Consider the following 22,613-nt stretch of genomic DNA (forward strand, 5'->3'; position numbering starts at 1 on the left):
TATCCAGCATTGTCTTGTGATCAAAAAGAGTTGAAGGATGAATGATTACTATACCTTTGTTTGGATCCAGAGAGGCCGCTGCGACCAAGTGCGTCACTATCTTGTGGGAAATTGCTACGAGATCATCTACCTTATTTCCTATATTTCACCATCCTTCTTTTCAGTTTTCTAAAGTTAAATTTTTATCCTTTTCTGAACTTGTTTTTAGCCAGTATTATTTTACATGCAAGTTTTGAAATTATTCTGTTTTTCTCCTCTGACCCTGTTGTATATTTTGAGGTAAAGATGATTGAATTTTGTGGGTTTGTACATCATGATTTTTAAACATACTTTTTGATTTGTTCTCAACATATTTTAACTTTTTAAATTTTATTTCCATTGTTTATGATCATTATAGTCAGGAGAATGTTCTAATTGATTTTCTAAAGAACCCACATCAAAGAGAATACCTCAAAACTCAAGACAGGAAAAGATTCTTCAGTGAGATTTGTCCTTTTCAATGGTTCCTGCTCTCACATAGATCTCACTCTCTGTGAATTGGAAATGTTGCATTAAAGCAGTAGTTCCATACACTCTGACTTACTAATTCAGGCAGCTTTTGTGAAATGAAAAATGCATCAAAATGCAAGGATTGCTCTGCATTAATTAATTTGGTCATCTAAGATCTTTTTTTGTTAATGTTTATATACTTCCAAATTGAGCAAATGTAAGTGATACCACTTTCAAATATTGATTGCTAATGTTTTTCTAGAAATTGTAGTTTAACTTGTGTTACTTTTTTACTTTTGATTTCAACCATTTTAATCAGCATTAATCTAGATCCAGATAATACATGCCTAAGTATAAATTAGATTGTTAATGCACATATATAATAGATTATAGTTTATTTTGATTGCTCTTGGGTACTGAGTTGCACTGAATTTAATAGCAATAATAGATGCACTTACATGGCAAATAATTCCAATTAAATGGCTTGTTTCTTTTATAGGAAGCTCCAAAGAAAAGTGGTAGGAAGAGCAAAATGCCCATGCAACTAGATTTTGGTAACATGCTGACAGTCCTAGAACAGAAACAGCAAGAGATGTCATCCAAACATGCTCCTAAGCCAGTTGTATTTGCAGGCATGTGTTGAAATTAATTTGGTTTCATCTCTTCTTTGACCCTGTTGTATATTTTGAGACAAAGATGATTGAATTTGTGTGTTTGCATTGTTTGTTAAACATGCTTTTGGATTCATTCTCGATGCAATTAGTTTCATTTTGTTTTCATTGTTGATAATCATTGTAGTTGGAGGAGCCTTACCATTGGTTCCCAAAGAACCCACAGTGAAAAAGCTGCCTCAAAATTCAAGTCAGGAAAAGATTCCTCACAATCCCTTGGACTCAAGTGCTCCTTTAGTAAAGCGAGGAAAACAAAGAGAAGTGCCAAAGGCTAAAAAGCCAACATCATTGAAGAAGGTTAGTTGGATGTAATGTGTTGCATCACTGCTGTTTCATCAGATTATAGTAGCACACTACACAAGAATTGGAGGAAGGTATCTTGTCCCATTTAAATTGTATTTTCAAAAAAAAAATAAAGAAGTAATGCAGGGAAGGATCTAAGATTCATGCTTCTAAAAGTAAGATTCTGATCCTAGCACTTTGTCACTAAAGCATGGCTGATGAATGCAAAGACTGCACGCAACTTTCTCAGATCTATAAAACCAGCAAATTTAATAGTTCCACAAAAGTCAGCATATTTGTAAGATTATCAGCCTGACTTCTAATTTGCTTTCTTTGTGAAAACTAATTATAGTTTTGGGAACAAATTCTTGCCCCTAGTCCAATAATAAATGATTATTGAATAGAAATATGTAAAAAGAATACGTGTGAGTGCAATAAATTAATTTTTTAGTCTGAACTGCAAATACCGCATTTCCTAAATTCATTCGACGTTACATATGAAAGTCTAGCAAATAGGATTACGATGAGAGGAAGGAGTTTTAAAGGGAATCTCAGAGGTGGGTATTTTTAAGCAGAAGGTGGTTGATACCAGAGACATTAGATACAATTACCATGTTTAAGTTGCATGTAGATTGACACTTAAAAGTCAAGACATATAAGGATATAGTCATAATGAAAGCAAATAAAATGAGTGTACATGGCCAATGAAGGTTGACCTGGACATGCTGTGCCAAGGGGCATGTTTCTGTGCTATACAATTCCATAACTATGTTTATAATGAAAATGTTGTGAGAAGCACATACTGTATTTTTATGCACAAGTTCAACAATGATTTGTTAGCAATTAAATCATTTTAGACTGTGCCATGATTGATCAGTCTCTTAAGCGTCATTGCATTATATTAAATCCTACATCTTTTTTGGCAACCTTACTTTTGGAAAAAGTACAGACAATAAAATATTTAATAGTAAAACATTATAAAGAAGTTAGCAGTATGACTGACATGCAGAGCTGGTTAATGGAGAAGCAAGACCTCGTTACTGTGAACAGCTTCTTCCCCTCTGCCATCCGATTCCTAAATGGACATTGAATCTTTGGACACTACCTCACTTTTTTTTTAATATACAGTATTGCTGTTTTTGCACATTTTTTAATCTATTCAATATAGAAAATGGATTTACTTGTATTATTATGTTTTTATTTTTTTTCCTCTCTGCTAGATTGAACTGCTAACAAATTTCATGTCACATGCATCTGATAATAAACCTGATTCTGATTCTGATAAGACCATTTCATTGAGGCAAAACAAAACATGAAAAGCTTGCAAAAACCTTTGAGCTTGAAAATAAATTGGAAATATTGAATGTCGAAGGCCCTTCCCCATCAACTCCACATACATGATGAGTGATTTGCTGTTTTGAAAAAGCTGATGTTTTTCCTGTGCTCTCCTTTGGAGAAGTGGTTGAAATTCTGAAACCTAAACTTGATTGCCAAGAAACAATAGATGTTTTTGAACACTTAATAGACCTTTTGTTGTTAATGCTTTCTTTACTGATTATATATTGCAGTATCCCATCTATTTATATCCCTTTTCATACATAGTTTTTGAGCCATACAGTTTGGAAACAGGTCCATGCCAACCAAGATTCCCAACTAAGATGGTCCTGTTTGTCTGTGTTTGGCCCATATCCCTCTGAACCTTTCGTTATCCATGTACCTGTTAAAGTGTCTGGTGAACTCATTCCGTATAAGGAAACCATCTTGATGAAAAATTTATCCATTGGGTTCCTATTAAATATCTCCCTTCTCACACCAAACCTATGCCCTGTAGTTCTTGATTCCCCAGCCCTGAGAACACGTCTTTATGCATCCACCTGTCTATGCCCTTTGTGATTTTAAACACCTCTTTTAGATCATCTGTTATTCTCCTGTGCTTCATTGAATGAAGTACCATCCTGCTCAGTCACTCTCCATAACTCAGTCCCTTGAATCCCAGCAACATCATCTAGATCTCTTCACTCCCTGAATCATAATCTGATCTATTATCACTGATGTGTCATGAAATATGTTGTTTTATGATGACAGTACAGTGCAAGGCATAATAACATGCATAAGAACATAAGAAATAGAAGCAGGAGTCAGCTATCTGGCCCATGGAGCCTGCTCTGCCATTCAGTAAGATAGTGGCTGATCTGGCCATGGACTCATCTCCACCTACCTGCCTTTTCCCCGTAACTCTTAATTCCCCTACTATGCAAAAATCTGTCCAACCTTGTCGTACTGAGGTAGCCTCCACTGCTTCATTGGGCAGAGAATTCCACAGATTCACCATTCTCTGGGAAAAGTAGTTCCTCCTCATCTCAGTCCTAAATCTACTCCCCCGAATCTTGAGGCTGTGTCCCCTAGTTTTAGTCTCACCTACCAGTGGAAACAACTTTCCTGTCTCTATCTTATCTATCCCTCTCATGATCTTACAGAAACATATAAAATTTCCTCTGAATTCCAGCAAGTACAGTCCCAGGTGACTCAATCTCTCCTCGTAGTCTAACACTCTTATCTCTGGAATCAACCTGGTGAACCTCCTCTGCACTAACTCCAAAGCCAGTATATCGTTCCTCAAGTAAGGAGACCAGAACTGCATGCAGTACTCCAGCTGTGGCCTCACCAGTACCCTGTACAGTTGCAGCATAACCTCCCTGCTCTTAAATTCAATCCCTCTAGCAATGAAGGCCAACATCCCATTTGCCGCCTTTTTTTTGACGTGTGCCTGTGTGCGTGTGTGTCTGCATGTGGGTGTGTGTCTGCGTGTCCGTACATACGTCCGTGATGATGTCTTTTTCATGGCTTTTACAAGGCCCGGAGCGAGAGAGAGACTGTGTGACGCACCACTCCTCACACAGACATTTTCACAGTATTTTCCCTTTTATTTTTACGAGGTCGAGTTGCGATCTCGACACTCAACCCGGCACGGATGGAAAGCGTACTTAGGAGCAGACCTGACTAGTGTCGAACCCGGGAACCTCCACTCCCAGGTCCGGCACCGATGTCATTGCGCCACCAGCCGGCCCTCCATTTGCCGCCTTAGTAGTCTGCTGCACCTGAAAACCAATCTTTTGTGATTCATGCGCAAGCATTCCCAAGCCCCTCTGCTATAAGTTACAAAAATTAAATAATGCAAAAGAAAGTGTTCTTAAAACATTGCGTATGAGTCTTTAGTCTCCTGTACCTCCTCCTTGATGATAGTAATGAGATGAAGGTATGTCTCAGATGATGAGGGTCGTTAATGATGGATGTCGCCTTCTTGAGGTACTGTTTTTTGAAGATGTCCTCTCTTAGAGAGCCTTGTGCCTGTGATAGAGTTGGCTGAGTTTAAAACTCCTCTGGTGACCTGTAATTTCCTTAAGCTCCTTGAAGTATACCCACTGATATGTCTTCTTTCTGATCATATCAATGTGTTGGGCCCAGGACAGATCCTTTGAGATGCTGATGCTCAGAAGCTGTTCATCCTTTTCCCCGCAAGATCCTCAAAGAGAGCCACTGTGTGTTCTCCCTACTTCTCCTTCCTGAAGTCCGCAATCAATTCCATAGTCTTGCTGACATCGAGTGCAAGGTGGTTGTTGTGACACCATTCAACCAGCTGATCTGTCTTGCCTCTCTACACCGCCTCCTTGCCATCTATGATCTGCTATCATTGGTGAATTTACAGATGGCATTTGAGCTGTGTCTAGCCATATTGTCATGTATGTAGAGAGAGTAGAGCATTGGCTAAGCATGCATCCATGAGGCGTGCCATTGTTGATTGTCAGTGAGGTGGAGATAATTATCAACCTGCACTGACAGTGGTCTCCCAATCAGGAAGTCAAGGATCCAGTTGCAGAAAGAGGTACAGAGGCCCAGGTTTTGAAGCTTATTGATTAGTACTGATGAGATATTGGTGTTGAATGTTGAACTGTAATTGATAAACAGCAGCCTGACGTATGTCTTAATGTTATCCAGGTGCTCAAAAATCAAGTAAAGTGCCAGCAAGATTGTGAGCACTATTATGGCAGTAGGCAAATTACAGTGAGTCCAGGTGTTTGCTCAGGTAGGAGTTAATTCTAGCCATGATCAACCTCTTAAAGCACTCCATCACAGTAGATGTGAGTGATACTGGATGATAGTTGTTGAGGCTGCTCACTCTGCTTTTCTTGAGCATCAGTATGATTGATGACATTTTGAACCTGATGGGAAACTTCCAACTGCAGCAGTGAATGGTTGAAGATGCCCATAAACACTCCAGCCAGTTGGTTGGCACAAGTTTCAGTTCCCTGGTACGCCATTAGGGCCTGACACCTTGTGAGGGTTTACCCTCTTGAAGAATATTCTGATGTCAGCCTCCAAGACAGAGATCTCCTTGGGCAGATAGAGTGGACAACACTCGGCTTCTAGACGTTCCAGGTAGGGGCAGCAGGACAGAGGTAGAACACCTGTGCACCACTATGAGTCAATCATGGAGCAAATGGAGGTACTTCTATCTTTACCTGATGCTGTTGTCTGGGTCATGTAGTGAATGATGAAGGTCTGGGGCTGGATTACTGTGTCTGGAGTGTCAGAGATGAGCTATGTCTCTGATGCCTGTCTGGTATTGCAGTCTTGCTCTCAGAGGTCTAAAAGTTTTATTTTCTGGAGACTGTACATTAGCCAGGACGTTGGTGGGCAAATGGGCCCTACCTGGCAGCTACTTTTCCTGAGGTAATGGAGAATTTCCCTGTTCCTCCAGCTGCTGCACTCACTCCCTGGGTGGTCAGGAAACTGCCAGGTCTCTAGTCATTGAAGACTGGAATGATGGTTATTCACCTGGGAGCTGCACACATAAAATTGTCACTCTGCCCTTATCTTGAGCAAATGCCAGCTTAGTGGCATCTTCCCCTGTAGCAGGGTGACTAAAACTGAACACAATATTCCAAACGTGGCCTCACCATTACCGTGACAGTTGATTTGGAAATGAAGTCCCATTTCAATGTCTGTACACCCTAGTAGGCATTTATTTACCACTGACCCCACAATCTAAGTCCCTCTATTTCTTCGTGTTTTCCATTGAACTGAATTTTGACTTGAGCTTCTGCTTTGTTAATATACAGTGGATTCTGGTTAATTGGGACCAGTACATTTTTGCCCAATTAGTCGAAGATTCATGGAATTAGTTAGAAGGATATTTTTAAAAAACAAACCGAGTAATAAATTATGTATTTAAATAAAATGCAGAACAAATTAGAACACTACAAATACTACTGCAGTAGTATAAAACTGTAATAGTTCCTAATAGTTATCGATGGAGGAATTCATCCAGAGTACGTAATGAACACAATCAGTGCGGACACCCAGTGCACTTCCGTTAAGATGGCAGCGAGCTCGGATGCAGCGGCTTTCCGCAGGCCAACCATAGGTGTTTTTGCCTTTTTTTAAATGTCATTTTTTATGATTGCAAGACAATGATGGACTTTAAGAACTTTGGATACTGCAGGTCTACCTCATCAGTGAGGTGCTCATTGGCAGAGGAGCTGGACTTGGTGTGGACCGTATTGCTGCCTGCTACAGGAGGGCATTGGAGTTGGTGCGTGAAGGCAGCGTGCAGTGTAACAGCGATTGGTTGTCTTGGACACCTCTCTTGCAATCTCAAGACCCTGTTGGACATTGATAAATGTCCCTTGTTTGTTGGCACAACAGACAGGGAGGGAGCTGCATGGCCTCGGTTATAGCGAGGACTAGCCCTCAAGCCATGGCCTTGCCTGCTGGTGCAGTCCAGGAGAGGAGATGCAGAAGGCATTGCAATGCTGCGTCCATGCTCGGCTGGGGGCTGACACCTCCCGCTGGTGCTGCCATCCAGTGTTCAGTTGGTGGAATGACAAGCTGGTTTGCACGTTTGCGTTTGTCTGCGGACTGCTGGGAACTGCACCATCAATTCGTGGGATATGTTACTCAGGGACCTGGGATATATATATCGTAGTTTTGTTTCATGTACTGCTGCCACAAAAAAATTAATGACATGTGAGTAATGATAAACCTGATTTGATATGGGTCTCTACTGTGGACTGAGAGTGACGAGGGCAGGGAGAAGGGAATCATGGTTGGGAAAAGGAAATGGGAGGGAGCGGGAAGCACTAGCGAGGCATTCTGTAATGACCAATAAACCAATTGTTTGGAATCAAATCACCTGTCTGGTGTCTCAGGCCGAGGTGTGTCTGTTAATAAATACAGTATTATGCAAAAGTCTTAGGCACCCCAGTTATAGTTAAATAGTCTCTCTTAATATCAGAGAAATGTATACAATATACAACCTGAAATTCGTGTTCTTCGCAGATATCCACGAAATCAGAAGGGTACCCCAAAGAGTGAGTGGCAGTAAAAACATTAGAACCCCAAAGCTTCTCACCCCCCCCATGCACAAGCAGCAGCAAGGCAACAAACCTACACCCCTCCCCATTTCAGCAAAAAAAAAGCATCAGCACCCTCCACCAACCAAGCCAGCAATAGCAAAGCCCCCAAGGAAGACCATGATCTGCAGTACAACAAGAACTAATCGTTCATCCGGCAACTTGACAGGCTCTTTCTCCCAAATAAAGGTGCAGAGAGGTGTCACTCAGCAAGAGGGGAGACATGACAAAACAACTCGCTAATTTATGATGATAAAGTCTGTCACATCACTTTTATTCCGAGTTCTCCAACTTGAGAATCGGCAACAAATTCTCCCCCACTGTGTGTGTGTGTGTGTGTGTGTGAGAGAGAGAGAGAGAGAGTGCATGATTTGCTGACTACAGGGCCCCCGACAGCTGATGCACTGTTCCCGGTGTTCCTCGTTCTCTCAAAACATTGCGGTGGGCTTGTCCACAGGGCCACGAAGCCTCAGAACCCCAATGGCGCGATCGTCATTTAGGCTGCGTCCTTGGGGTATCGAAAAGCAGCCAGTTGTGAGCCCCCAGGAGCAGGTCCCACCACCGTAAAGAACTGAAGTCTGAACATAACTCTAGGTCAGTGTCTCTGACAGAACCCCATCCACCTTGAAAAGGAAAAAGAGGGACGTTAAAGGTAGAAATTAAGCTGTTACTGTGGATGAGCTCAGAGGAGTCGCTGTTCAGCACCATTGTAGCTCCATCCCTCCGAGGCTATAAAAGGTGTCAAACACAAAATACTCTGCAGATGCTGGGGTCGAAGCAACACTCACAACACGCTGGAGGAACTCAGCAGGTCGGGCAGCATCTGTGGAAACGATCAGTCGACGTTTCAGGCCGGAACCCTTCGTCAGGAAAGGGTGTCAATATATGTGTGCACAGAGTATATATATATTTTTAGAGTGATTGTATGTTTGCTTGCTATATTGACTGCGCTATGTGTGACTTGTGTATGCTGCACACTTTGGCCCTGAAGGAATGCTGCTTCATTTGACTGTGTTCATGTATTGCTGGCTGATAATTAAACTTAAATTTGAACAGATAATGGACTGCCTTTACACGATGCTGTGGACAATTGCGTCCTCCAAATCTTCATTTTCACTGTAACATTCAAAATGACTTTCGATATCTTCACGTTCTTTGTAATTCCTAACTTGTTGAAATAGAGAGATAATTTCATTTTCACTCCTGGCTGTTTCTGGCATCTCCAACCCTGAATGCTTGAAATGTCAGTGAGCAAAACAGTTTGGCATTGTCTTACTGCTTATTTCTTGCCAACTATCAGTGACAAAAGTCACTGCTTTTTGAATACAAACACACACAACTGTCACTATTTAAAAACTGTTTGCTCTAAGCACAGTGTAATGTCTAATGTCCACACAAATGCCAGTGACTGACGCTAGTTAGAACTTGTTGGCAACACTCTTCTGCCCCAATTAAGTGCCACAGTGTCTTAAATAAACCAAGGAAATTCCGGTATTTTTCTCGATGAGTTTTTATTCTTTGAATGTTGTCCCAAATAAATATATAAAAACAATCATCTGACATTAATTTTGTTCTGTTAGATTATATTGAAGGAACGAGAAGAAAGGAAACAGCGACGGCTGCAAGAAGAAATGGGATTGATGCCATTAAGTTGTGATCAAGAGGGTCAGGCACTCGCTTCGGATCAGAATGTAACTCAGGACACAGAAAAAATCACTGAATTAAATGGCAAGTTGTTTTGTATCTTTGAATAAAAGAATGAATACTGGTAAATATAAATCAGGTGGTATCCTATGGAAAGGGAAGCAGAGCTAACGTTTTAGGCCTTTCAAGGATGGCCTGAACTATTAACTCCGTTTTTCTCTCTCCATAGAGGCTAACTGGCCTGCTAAGTGTCAGCATTTTTCAGTTACCCCATGGTTTAGAGTATTCTGGTTGGTATAGCTAGCTAGTCTAGCAAAAGATGATCGTAAAACAAGTAAATATATCAACCAAGAGGGCTGTAGCCCATCACAGTAGTCAAAGGTTTGAAGTTTGTGATGTATCTGCACCAGTTGTTTTTGTTTTGGTTGTTCATTAATGAATGTGGAGTCCTGTACACAGGTCAAACAAGGCTAGAAGGTGGCAAACAGATATCTTTTTTTTGTTGTTCTTTTGATATTTATTTTGTAAACCTTATTTTTACACAGCAGACTAGAGATTCCAGTTTATTTGACTCCAAATGTTTTGTTGACTACTGATCTTATAGCTATTTATTCTTGCCTGTAAAACTGGTCCCATTCTTGATTACATTATATTGCCACCATGTACTCCTTGTATTGCAATTTTAAGGTCCAGCGCTGTGAATTGATTAAACATTCATAGTCATAGTCATAGTCATACCTTATTAATCCCGGGGGAGATTGGTTTTCGTTACAGTTGCTCCATAAATAATAAATAGTAATAGAACCATAAATAGTTAAATAGTAATATGTAAATTATGCCAGTAAATTATGAAATAAGTCCAGGACCAGCCTATTGGCTGAGGATAATATTCCACAAATATTTGTCCAAACTTGGTGTGAAAATATTTTGTTTGCAGAGATAAAAGCATAGACCCTTTCAGTAATGCCATTTTAGCATTAGCTAGTTCTGTGAGTTCTATTCTAGTAACTTAATGGTTGGCTATAAACAGAATCCTCTGTAGGTCACAAATGAGTAGTTTTTTTCCCAAAAGTGTAATATGAAATCTTTGACCTCAATGACACTTAAGAACACTTTTGCAAAGAGAAGACCTGGGTAGTTCAGTACAACCTGGGAAGGAGTTGTTGCCATCAAAGGAATTGTGACGAGCATTGTCTGATTGCAGCTGGGGTGAAGTAACACAGGGAGCCAGTCTGCTAATCAGCTAGAAAACTATTGGCTGCTTAACAAAATAAAGTATGAGCTATCAAGGTGGATCAGGGTCTGTAAAGTATTGATCTTACATGGAGAAGAGTTTGGATGGCCATTGGCTTTTTCCCTGGGTGATCTTTGCATTGTTTCCTGATGAGTACTGTACCTGGGAGTATGTGCATAAAGTTAGATTTCTGTAAATTAGGTCTTCTGTAACCAGGGTCTTGTGCACATTGTTCTCCATTCAGGGTTGCACTCCTATCAGAACTTATTATTATCGTTGCATTCTTTCCACTTCACTCCATTGCAAGTTCCTCATGTGCTCCTAGTTCCAGCATCTGCAGATTTTTTTTTCTTGTTTGTGATTCAGTATTGCAGCAGATATTTTTCATGGGTGTCTGATTCGAAATAAAACTCTCTTTTAACGGTGATATTGAAAACTATCCTGATATCCATTTTAATTTAATTGTATAATGATGCACACTTCTTGTTAGTTTATTTGCAATGAGCGAAAATTTGTAGATTTAAATAGTGTGATTTGTGTGCTCATCGTTTGTTTCGTATATTTACGTAATAAAAGTGCAATATGTAGATTTTTTTTCCACATGCCTGGTGCTATTTTTGTTTCAATTTACTTGCCTGTCGATAGTAGCCTGCTATTTACAAGATTTTGAATTTTGTCAAGATTAACGGATTATCCAGGGGATAGAGGAATTGGTTTATTGAAAAAGTGATGCCAAGCGGTGGAAGTCCTCCTGCTGTCACTCACTGCCTTTCAGTCTTTGTAGTGCTCAAATTACTCACCATTTCTGTTACACTTATCAACTCGCTTATCTAATTTTTAAAGAATGGTTAGTGAGGTGAACTTAAAGCTTTGGTATCCATTATGGAACATTATTTATTGTGTTTAATTTTTAGACAGAAATTGAAGTACTGCTAAACAGCGTCACGCTTAACCCGTTGTCAAATTTGCACTCTTCCAAAGCATGTTTTCTGGCCTGTCCTTCTATTCCACTGATAAGGAAAAGTTTTCCATAATTCCACGTCAAAGTGGCGTGGCTGAGCTAACTACAGTCAGCACAAAACAATTGCTTTAGTATAAATAAGGAGACCTATGACGCACCATGATTCCCGTCAGGCTCTAGTTACTCAAAAACAATTTAGTAAATTATTACTTATTTGTTGCACATTCATCTGTCTTTGCATGAACTTGCCTGTAGTTTATTGTTTGTAATAATTGTAATATCTTTCAAATTTTGAGCATAATTATACTTCAAAATCAGTTCATTTACTCATTACACTGAGCTAATATTTGCCTTTTAGCATTGATTACAGTATCAACTAACCTTTTGTATTCGATATTGAGACTGATATTGAGCACTGCAAACAGTTTGCTGCAAAAGAATATTTAGTTAAGATATTTCTCTGCACTTGTTTGTCAAAGCTATCTGGATATGTAGTATTTGTGAAGCAGATATACGTAGAAAACTAGAACCACGAGTGGCAGGGGTTGACCCTACACTCATTCTTCCCAAGTTCACTAATGGGGAATCAAAATGGACTGTCACTTCACTGAACTCATTGTTTCATGTTCTGTGTCTAGCAAAGTATTGGTTTTGAAAGCCAAAATATTAGCAATGTTTGCTGCTGTCTGGTATGTTAGACTATCTCTTTTGTTTTTGTAGAAAGTGACTTCTGTTCAGAGCAAACGATAGTAAGCACAGCTGCAGTCTGTATCATTTTAGTTCTGACGTTCCATCTAAGTTTGTTTCTTATGACTTGTGTTGAATATCTAATAGCTTTTTTTTGAGCATGAAATTCATACATTTGATCATAGAATCAGTTGTATAAGAGATAAACCTTGGCCAAATCTTTACTCAAACATTCTTCTACTAGGTAGAAAAACTAGCAAAGTTAATTGGGCTAGAATTTGCAGGACAATAGCAACAACTGCGTTTGAAACTTCCAAATATGCTTCCATCTTCTCCTGGTAAGGCATTTGAGAACTCCCATGTCCAAAAAGGTAAAGCAAAGTGAAAGTCCAGTTTATTCTCATATGCACTGTGCAATAAAATACTTACCCGCAGTCGCATCATAGAACATAGAACAGTACAGCATTTTACAGGCCCTTCGGCCCACAGTGTTGTGCCGACCCTCAAACCCTGCCTCCCATATAACCCCCCACCTTAAATTCCTCCATATACCTGTCTAGTAGTCTCTTAGTAGTCTCTCATAGGTACATAGAAGCATATAAGCAGCATTCACAGAAAAAAAAACCATAAATTATACAGGAAAACACCATTAGAGCAAAAAAAAGCAAAGCCTATTTTAATGCAAGGTTGTCAGAGTATTGCTAAACTAAGGTGCTTATGTTTTGCCAGTTGGTTCAAGACTGAATGGTTGGAAGGAAATGGCTTTCTTGAACCTGGTGGTGGTTGGTGACCTTTGTTGGGTTTGCATTAGGTAGTAAGTGAAGCAGTTTGAAGGATCAGCTGACTTTACGTCATCCTAGGCAAACAATGTTCTTGTTCATGATGGCATTGACAGACATGTCAGCTCTTGTGGATATGGTCCCATATTTACACCACAAGTACAGTTCATCCTGCTGTGTGGCACTAGTCTCGTGCTGAATGAGGTGCACTCAGAAACGAACTATTGGCAGTTTGAAATTACAATAAGAAAACTCCAGCCTTTTTGTCCAGTGTATCTTTCATTCCCAAGGAATGACCTCTGGTTCAGTGAGGAGAGCAGAAGAGCATATCAGGTATAAAACTATGCATACCTAAAGATGAGGTGCCAGATCATGGAAACAGGCATTTAAGTCAACTAGGTCCACACCAACAGCTAAGCATCCAGTTTTATGGTGATACTATCCGAACCCATTTCATCCGCCAAATTCTGAACACTAAATTCAGGGGCAGTTTACCTGCACGTTTTTGGGATGTTGGAGGAAACTAGATATTTGGCGGGGAGGGGGGAGGGGGTGCAGGTAAGCCGGCTCTTGTCAAGAGAAGAATAGGCAACCTCCCAATTTCAAGGAGTACTTATTTAGTAGGAAAAAATTACTCAATGAGAATAAATTTAAAATTACTGCACCATTGCATGGAGTTTTCTAAAGTTCAAGTTTGCAACTGTGTGGACAAGTATTGCAGGAAATCTTTCAGTAGGTGAAAGGAGGCACTAATATTTCTGGTCAGTAGAATGCCTTTGATGAAAAAACATTGTAGTTTGTGCTCTTTGTTTTGGTGTATATATCATTCATTGTGAGCTAGAAAATGTAAAATGCTCTATAATTTTACCGCTTGTAATTTACACTGTTTTTGGTTTAGATTCTACAGAAGATTTGACTAATTCTGCACCTTCATCGCCCTGTCAAAGTGTACATTCTCTTTCTGATGCACCAAAAATTTCTGAGAAAATTTGGACAAAAAACATTCTGCCAAATCCCAGTCATCGAAAGATACACAGCAGACGGTTTAGAGAGTAAGTGAATTTCTGGAGCTATATGTTGCAATTATTATTTCTTCTTAATTACCTACTCCAGAGAGGTGTGCAATTTTACATCAAATTCTGTAAAATCCAGATTCTCCAAATTCAGTTTAATACCAAATCTCTTCACTACAAAAATATTAACATTTCTAGACTATTAAAGAGTGGTATGATTACTGGCATTAGACTATCAAGGATACACTTGTGCAGTTCTGTCAATGCTCTTTCAACTTGCTTGTCTCTGTGTATTTTCTGTGCATCTACATTCTGAAATTCACCACTATTAAATTTAATATTCACTTAAGTTTCTTGTTAGTACATTTGAATGATGGTAAGATGTCTTGCATCATAAAAGTTTCTACATTCACTAACCATTAATTCTATCCCATTTGGAACCAAAATTAACACTCCCTCTCTAGTCATTCTTCATTTTTTACAAATACCCTCATTGGCATTCTTTTTGTTCAAAACTAATGCTTCATCTTTACTTTTCCTCCATCTGTATATTCAGCTGTTAGCGATGAGGTTGTTTCACCATCCACTTCCTTTTCCAATCCTTTCGATAGTACCCAGACCACATACTTAAATTTTATCCTACACAACAGTAATTCACTATCTTTCTTCATTACCCTTAGTCTATATTTTGGTCCATCATAGTATTATACTTCTCCTCAGAACAGCTTTCTTCAAACAGTTTTCTTCCTCCTAAATAAGTAGTCACTTACATAATTCCCCCAAGCCCTCTTTCTGAAACCTATGTTGTATTTTGGTCACTCCATCATATATGTCTTCAAAAGACCATCAGACATGTTTGATTTGGTCACTATTATTAACCATAAAGCTATTTATATCATAACATTATGAATTTATTAAGCCATAAATGAGTTCAAATTCCCTTCAAATCCTCAAAAGTGAAAATGTCATTTTTGTTTCATGTCTGCTCATGTGTGTTTCTTGTCCTGGTGAGTTCAGTTATTCCAGATAATCCTTCAGAAGCAGTGCAGTGCTACATAGCCTCAACATTGCAAACAATTTAGACCAGTTTTACTTTTTACTTTGCTATGAAAGTATTATGGTGCTTTTTCCACAAAAGTTTTCCATCGTTCCCACTCGGTCAGAATTTGTCTTTTGACACACAAAGTGTACAAGAGTATTGCTTTTCAATGAAAAGTACTGGCTTTTCTTCCAGGTACATTATTAAATATTTTCCCAATTTTGCCTTTCTAACTGCCAGGAAGATGAAAAAATACATTTAAAAAGATTGCTGGGTGGGGAGTGCAACCATAGATATTGGTTCAGTTTATTCAACAACATTAATCATCATGGAGTGAATATGTTATTCAGAATGGAATATAGCAAAAAAAAAGATTTGTCACATAGTGGTGAGAGGAACATGTCCAAAGTAACCATAAAGCTTGATGTTTATCAGACATGTGGGTAAGGTGTTGAATGGAAATAAACAGTTTGCTCACAGGATTGAAGACCCAGATTGTATAGACTGTTTAGAAAAGGAAAATAATTAATAAATTAATAGGGAATATAGTTAACAAAGGAAGATGGGAATATAGTTAACAAAAGAAGATGAAGGTTTGATCAAGAAAAAAGCACGTCAGATATAAGCAATTGGTTTCATTTGAGTCCTTTGAAATTTTTTAGGGGATATGGGAGATAATTTTGAGCGATCATGAAATGGCCTCGGCAAGCGGATTAAGGAGAAAGCCGTATATCAGTATTTTAAAAGCAAGAGGATAGCTAGGGAAAGAGCAGGTTCCCTTGGGGACCAAATGGGGGAATTTGTGTAGAGCCCAGGTTCTAATTTGAGCAGATTCTAAGTAAGTATTTCTCATAAGTATTCACGAGGAGGAGGATGATGTGGCTGGTGCAGAGTTAGGAAAGAGCTACATTGATATTCTGGAACATTTGTATCAGGAAGGAAAAAGTGTTAGATGTACATGAAGGTGAATGAATCCGCAGAGCTACTCCAAGGTGCTATGGGAAGCAAGAGTGGAGATTGCTGGGGCTCGAATGGAAATTTTTCCAAGTTCTTTAGTTTCAGATGGTGTACCAGAAGAATGGATGATGTTGTTCCACTATTCAAAAAGTAAATGAAATGGGGATAAGCCAGGAAATTACAAGCTGTTAAACTAGCATCAGTTATAGTAAAATGATTGGGGGAAAAGATTCTAAGGGATAGATTTATGTTCACGTGATGGCTGGGACTAAGATGGGGGACTTAGCATGGTTTTGTTAAAGGAAAATTTGGTTTTACAGATCTGATTGAGATTCAGGTTTTTGAGAAGATAATTAAGAACATTGAGTAGGCAGCTGGTGTGCATGAACCTCAGAAAGGTTTTGACAAGGTCCGGGATTGTAGGCTGGTCCAGAGGTTAAAGCACAAGGGATCTGAGGTGCCCTGTCAATCTGGTCCCAATGATGATTGGAGTCAGATTGTCTGTTGCCAATAGTATACTACAGGAATCAGTGCTGGAACTATTTGTTTGTCATATTTATTAATGACTTGGATGAGAATGTAGATGGCCTGATTAGTAAGTTTACAGATGACACAAAGATTAGTAGAGTCGAAGACAGCAAAGAATGTTTACTAGTAACACGGGACATGGATCAATTGGAAAGTTAGGTGGAGTAGTGGCACATGGAATTTAACCCTGACAAGCATGAGGTAATGCATTTTAAAATGTCAGGTACTGGTATGACATGTAGAGTATGGCAGGGACTCTACGAGTGATGATGCATAGGGATGGGTGCTTGTTCATAGTTCCCTGAAAATGACAATGCAAGTGGATAGGATAGGTATGAAGGCATTTTTGGTATAATTTCCGTCATAGGCCGAGGCATTGGGCATAAGAGAGGGGATGTCATGTTACAGCTATACGAATGTGATCTTGTAGATGTTTTAAGATTATGGCTGGTAAAAATAAGTGAGATAAAGGCAAGGAAGTAGAGATTTAAGATGAGAAGAGGTAAGTTTAAATAAAGATCTGAGAGGCCAGTTCCCATCTACCTGGCGTAGATGGGTTTTGCAGTTGGAATGGACAGCTGGCCAAAGGGCCTGTTTCTGTGCTGTATAGCTCTGATTGTATGACTCCTAGTAATACCACTTGCTCTTTTTATGTACCTTCTTTTTTACTTTTAGGTCAAGTATGAGTGTGGTTTCATTTGAATATATGAAAAGACCTATGATTTGGTCAGCAGTAAATTTTGTGGTTTAGATTATTTCGTTGTCTTGATTAGTATTGAGTCTATTAGTTTTGAGTATATGTTAACAATTGTTCTGTAGATTAACTGAACTGAGTGGTTTGGTAATGTGTGGTAGTAACTCTGGTTACTGAGAGTTTAGTTAACTGTAATAGTGGAAAAAAACTGACTGATTAGTGAAAACTCTAAATAAATAAATAAATATGATTTTAACATTTTGTCTACCTGATTATAAGTGAGAGTCCTAATCCATATAATGACAGTTGTGCACCAATTTCTGAGTACAGATGAGTTTTTAAACATTCCAGTCTTTTGTTCTTGCAGTTCACAATGATTTAATCTCCGAGATCATGTTACAATTGCAAATCCGGGGATCAGTGTTTTTTTTTGGGAAAATTGCTTTGTGAAGCCAATATTCCTAAATTTAATGTACCTAAATTCAGGAATTCTTGTAAAGAGACTGCCAGTGTTTTGTATTGCAAATTTTGTTTTGCATGTCAATGTTTTTTCCTCTCTGATTTATCCAAATCTTCCAACACATCTCTCCAACAATATCACCCTGTGAATCTACACCATGTACTTTTTTATTATTTCAGATATTGCACTCAAGTTTTGTCAAAAGAAGTTGATAATTATGTGACTGACTTGCTGAAGGAGTTGGTCCGTTTCCAAGATCGGTTATACCAAAAAGATCCAATTAAAGCTAAGAAGAAACGTAGGATTGTCATGGGGCTGAGAGAAGTGCTAAAACACCTAAAACTGAAGAGGCTGAAGTGTGTTATTATCTCTCCAAACTGTGAAAGAATACAATCCAAAGGTACGTTACTTGTAATTGAATGTTCCTTTATTGGATATAATGACGAAGAGAATAATTGCAGCAAGTATTTTAGTCACAAGCTATACAGATATGTTTTGTCTTTTGGGTCATGCATGATTATATTGCATCCTGCACTATTTTAGCTAAAAAGCCATAGTATAACGTATAACAGTGTAATTTGTACTGTGGGTGGCTGTGCATTACATTAACACTTAGATGACTTATTCTTTTGCAGTTATATTAATTTTGATGCATTATTGTACTGTTTCACTGGCTTGACATTGCAGTGGTAGAATAGTAAAATGTAATACAGTAGATTCCGGTTAATTAAGACACATCAGGACCAGTACATTTTGGCCCAATTAATCAGCTACCCCGATTAGCTGGTTTCATGGAAGTAGTTAAAAAGATGTTTTTTTTTAAATACAAACTAACATTTAATTGAGTAACAAATTATGTATTTAAATGAAATGCAGAACGAATTAGAACACTGCCGATACTACTGCAGTACTATCCTAATCATTATTGATGGAGGATTTCAGCGTACACTGCCGTGTTATTTTGATTGAACAAAATGCACACAGACATCTAGTGCAGATGATGGACTGCCTTCATACAATCATTCGATTATTGTGTCTTCCAAATCTTTATTTTCATTGTAACATTCAAGATGATTGCCAATGCCTTTTATATTCTTTGTAGTTTCTAACTTGTTGAAATAGCGAAAGTGTTTTGATTTCACTTCCAGCCGTTTCTGGCACCTGCAAGCCTGAAAGCTTGAAACCGCAGTGAGCTAAACAGTTCTGAATTGTCTTGCTGCTTAATTTTTGCTAACCATCACTGACAAAAATCAATACTTTTTGAACACATGCCCAGGCAACTGGCACTATTCAAAAACTGTTGGCTGTAAGCATGGTGTAGTGTCCAATGGCCGCACTAGTGTAAGCATCTGACCCAAGTTAGAAATAGTTCGGCAACAGTCTCCTGTCCCAATTAAGTGGCATAGTGTCCCAAATAACTGAAGGGAATCTGGCAATTTTCTTGATTAGTTTTTGTTTTTTAAGAGTTGTCATAAATAAGCAGCTGTCTGGATTAACCAATGGCCCAGAATCAGCTGTATTTGGTTACCCTAATCCTATTGTATTACCACTTGCTTGTAAGACACAAAATTTAACAATTCTTGCAGCCTATCTTAAGCCTTGGTACCCGTCCCTGCCACACCCACCTCATACAAGATCTATTTTTCCTAACTCTGTGGGATTGCATTTGCTGTGTTTGTGAGTCAATTTAAATTACAAAATGAGAAAAATTGACCAGCAATGAGCAAGATGATGCTATTACAGCAAAGGAAAAGAGTTTTTAATTAAAAATGAAATTTCTTGCTGTAAAACAAATGTTTGAAATCTTAAAATAAGACAAAAAAAGTGTTAATAATGGTCAGGTGTCTATAGGTTTATGATGGTTTATCATGTTGGTACAAAGTACAGTAAGCATGAAGATTGTGAACATTTCAGATATCAGTAAAGGACAGCCAAGAAATTAAAGAAAGTATAAGGAGATGATGAGTAATCAAGTAAGAAACAAAAATGGAGAGTAAGAGCTTCTCTACTTAATCTGGAAAAGATCAACAAAAGTTAAATTGGCTCTCTTAGGAAGGGAGAAATAAAAGAAAAGTAATGTTTGTTTTCATTGAGTAGCAATAGGAAACTTCCTGGAAAGAGAAGAGAACCAAAGTCCTGGAGTAATGAGAAACTAGGATTTAATTTCTTCCGTAACACTTGTTACTAAGAGACCTGATGATTTTAAAAGAGGTGGCTATGGAGGTAGGGATGCACTCCTTTTGATCTTCCAAAAGTCAGTGGGTCTTGAAAGTTACAAACTGAAGGTAGCAATTACATTTCTGAGATTAGGAACAAGTGGGTCGTTTGGAGTTGGGGCACATTGGCCAATGAGTTGTAGCAGGTATTGGTACTGATGCCCAAGCTTTTCACTCTGTCTCAATGATTTGGGCAAAGGTACCAAGTATTTTGGAATCTTCAAGGGGATATAGGCAGGTAAAGTGAACGATCAAGGCTATGAAAGCAAGAATACAATGTAGGGTTGTCCAATCAAGAAGAAAAAAAGAAAATTGGAGAATTTTTTAAAATGGTAGAAAATTGAAATGTTTAGGTATTCATGAATCACTTTAAAGATCTCATAAAATTCTAGCAAGCAATTGAAGTTACTGCAGAGGTGCTCCAATGTAAAAGGCCGGCCATGATATTACTGGATGATTTAGCAAGCATGAAGTCCTGAATGGACCATTCATGCTTCTGTTTATTGTGTATGTACATATAAAATAGCAGGGGTGTCAGGTTTTTTTTTCTCTTTGTTCAAGATATTTCTTTAGGAAATTCCACTTTTTACTCGATAATATCTGATTAATATTAATTTCAAATTATTCTTAAACCTGTCTGATTGGAAGATTTTCAGAGGAGGAGGAGGAGGAGGTGTTTACGGTCTTGAGGAAAATTAGGGTGGATAAGTCCCCAGGGTTTGATAGGATGTTCCTTCCGACCCTTTGGGAGGTTAGTGCAGAAATTCCAGGAGCCCAGAAGAGAAATTTAAGACTTCCTTAGTCACAGATGAGGGACAGGAGGATTGGAAAATAGCTAATATTGTTCTATTGTTTAAGAAAGGCTCTAAGAATATGCCAGGAAGTTATAGGCTGGTGAGCCTGACATCAGTAGTGGATAAGTTATTGGAAGGTATACTAAGGAACAGGATACGCAAGTATTTGGATAGGCAAGGATTGATTCAGGATAGTCAACATGGCTTTGTGCGTGGGAGGTTGTGTCTAACCAATCTTGTAGAGCTTTTCAAAGAAGTTGCCAGGAAAATTGATGAAGGCAAGGCAGTGGATGTTAACTACATGATCTTTGGCAAGGTCTTTGACAAGGTCCCACATAAGACGTTGGTCAAGAAGGTTCAGTCACTTGGCATTCAAGATGAGGTGTTAAATTGGACTAGACATTGGCTTTGAGGGAGAAGCCAAAGAGTAGTAGTAGATGGTTGCCTCTCTGACTGGAGGCCTGTGTATGTCACAGGGATCAGTGGTGGGTCTGTTGTTCTTTGTCATCTATATCAATAATCTAAATGATATTTGCGGATGACACCGAGATTGGGGGATGTAGTAGACAATGTGGAGAACCATTAAAGCCTGCAGTGAGATCTGGACTAGATGGAAAAATGGACTAAAAATGGCAGATGGAATTTAATGCCGACAAGCGTGTGGTGTTGCACTTTGGGAGGACAAACCAGGGTAGGACTTGCATGGTAAGCAGTAGGACACTAAGGAGTGCTGTAGAACAGAGGGATTTGGGAATACAGATCCATAATCCCATGACTCCATGTGGAGTCATAGGTAGATAGGGTTGTAAAGAAAACTTTTAGGCACATTGGCGGCCTTCATAAATCAAAGCATTGAGTACAAGAGTTGAGATGTTATATTGAAGGTGTTGGTGAGGCCTGATTTGGTATATTGTGTGCAGTTTTGGTCACCTACCTACAGGAAAGATGTCAATAAGATTGAACGAGTGTAACTTGGATGTTGGCAGGACTTGAGGACCTGAGTTTGTAGGGAAAGGTTGAATAGGTTAGGATTTTATTTGCTAGAGCATGGAAGAATGAGGGGCATTTTGATAGAAGTATTCAAAGTTATGAGGGTATAACTAGGGTAAATGCCGACAGGCTTTTTCCAGGGAGGTTGGGTGAGACTAAAACTAGAGGTCATGGGTTAAGCATGAAACATGAAATGTTTAAGGGGAACATGAGGGGAAACTGCTTCACTCAGAGGGTTGTGATAGTGTGGAACAAGCTGCTTGCATAAATGATGGATGTGGGTTAAAGAGAGATTTGGATGGGTACATGGATGGGAGAGGGTGTGGAGGGCTGGATGCAGTCCCATGGGACTAAGCAGGTTAATAGCTTGGCATGGGCTAGATGAGCTATAGTGTTTTGACCCTGTGACTACATGGTATGAAGAATCCATTTATAATTCATTTACCTACTTGAAGATTCGAAACATTGATTTCCAAGAGTTTGGATGTATGTAATACAGTCTGATATTCATTGGGGGAAATTTTCCTTTTATTTGTTTTAGTCCCTTTATACTAAACTGTAGCAGTAGAACAAAGTCATAATCCACAAAGAGAAAGGAAAAAAAGACCATAAGCATCATAAAGCACAAAAGGGAAATTGAAATTCTGGAGAGATAATTCCACAGTGCAAGCACAGGGATGAAATGGCCATACACAAGAGGAACAGAGTGGTCAGAAAATGTTTAGAGATCAATAGATGTATGTATATAGCAAGATGTGGAAT

At 38.8% G+C, this 22,613-nt stretch overlaps 1 protein-coding gene across 3 annotated transcripts in view; it reads left to right on the forward strand.

Moving 5' to 3' along the window:
* LOC134357387 (selenocysteine insertion sequence-binding protein 2-like) overlaps nt 1-22,613 on the forward strand; it is an 82,105-nt gene that overhangs the window by 51,550 nt on the left and 7,942 nt on the right. For all 3 annotated transcript variants that reach the window (XM_063068905.1, XM_063068904.1, XM_063068906.1), the window contains 5 exons: nt 989-1,121; nt 1,288-1,457; nt 9,436-9,583; nt 14,059-14,212; nt 18,031-18,251. In XM_063068905.1, the coding sequence (XP_062924975.1) occupies nt 989-1,121; nt 1,288-1,457; nt 9,436-9,583; nt 14,059-14,212; nt 18,031-18,251 (826 nt within the window). The remainder of the gene's footprint in view (nt 1-988; nt 1,122-1,287; nt 1,458-9,435; nt 9,584-14,058; nt 14,213-18,030; nt 18,252-22,613) is intronic.

Source organism: Mobula hypostoma, chromosome 16, assembly GCF_963921235.1.
Source record: "Mobula hypostoma chromosome 16, sMobHyp1.1, whole genome shotgun sequence".
In the NCBI taxonomy this organism is placed as follows: domain Eukaryota; kingdom Metazoa; phylum Chordata; class Chondrichthyes; order Myliobatiformes; family Myliobatidae; genus Mobula; species Mobula hypostoma.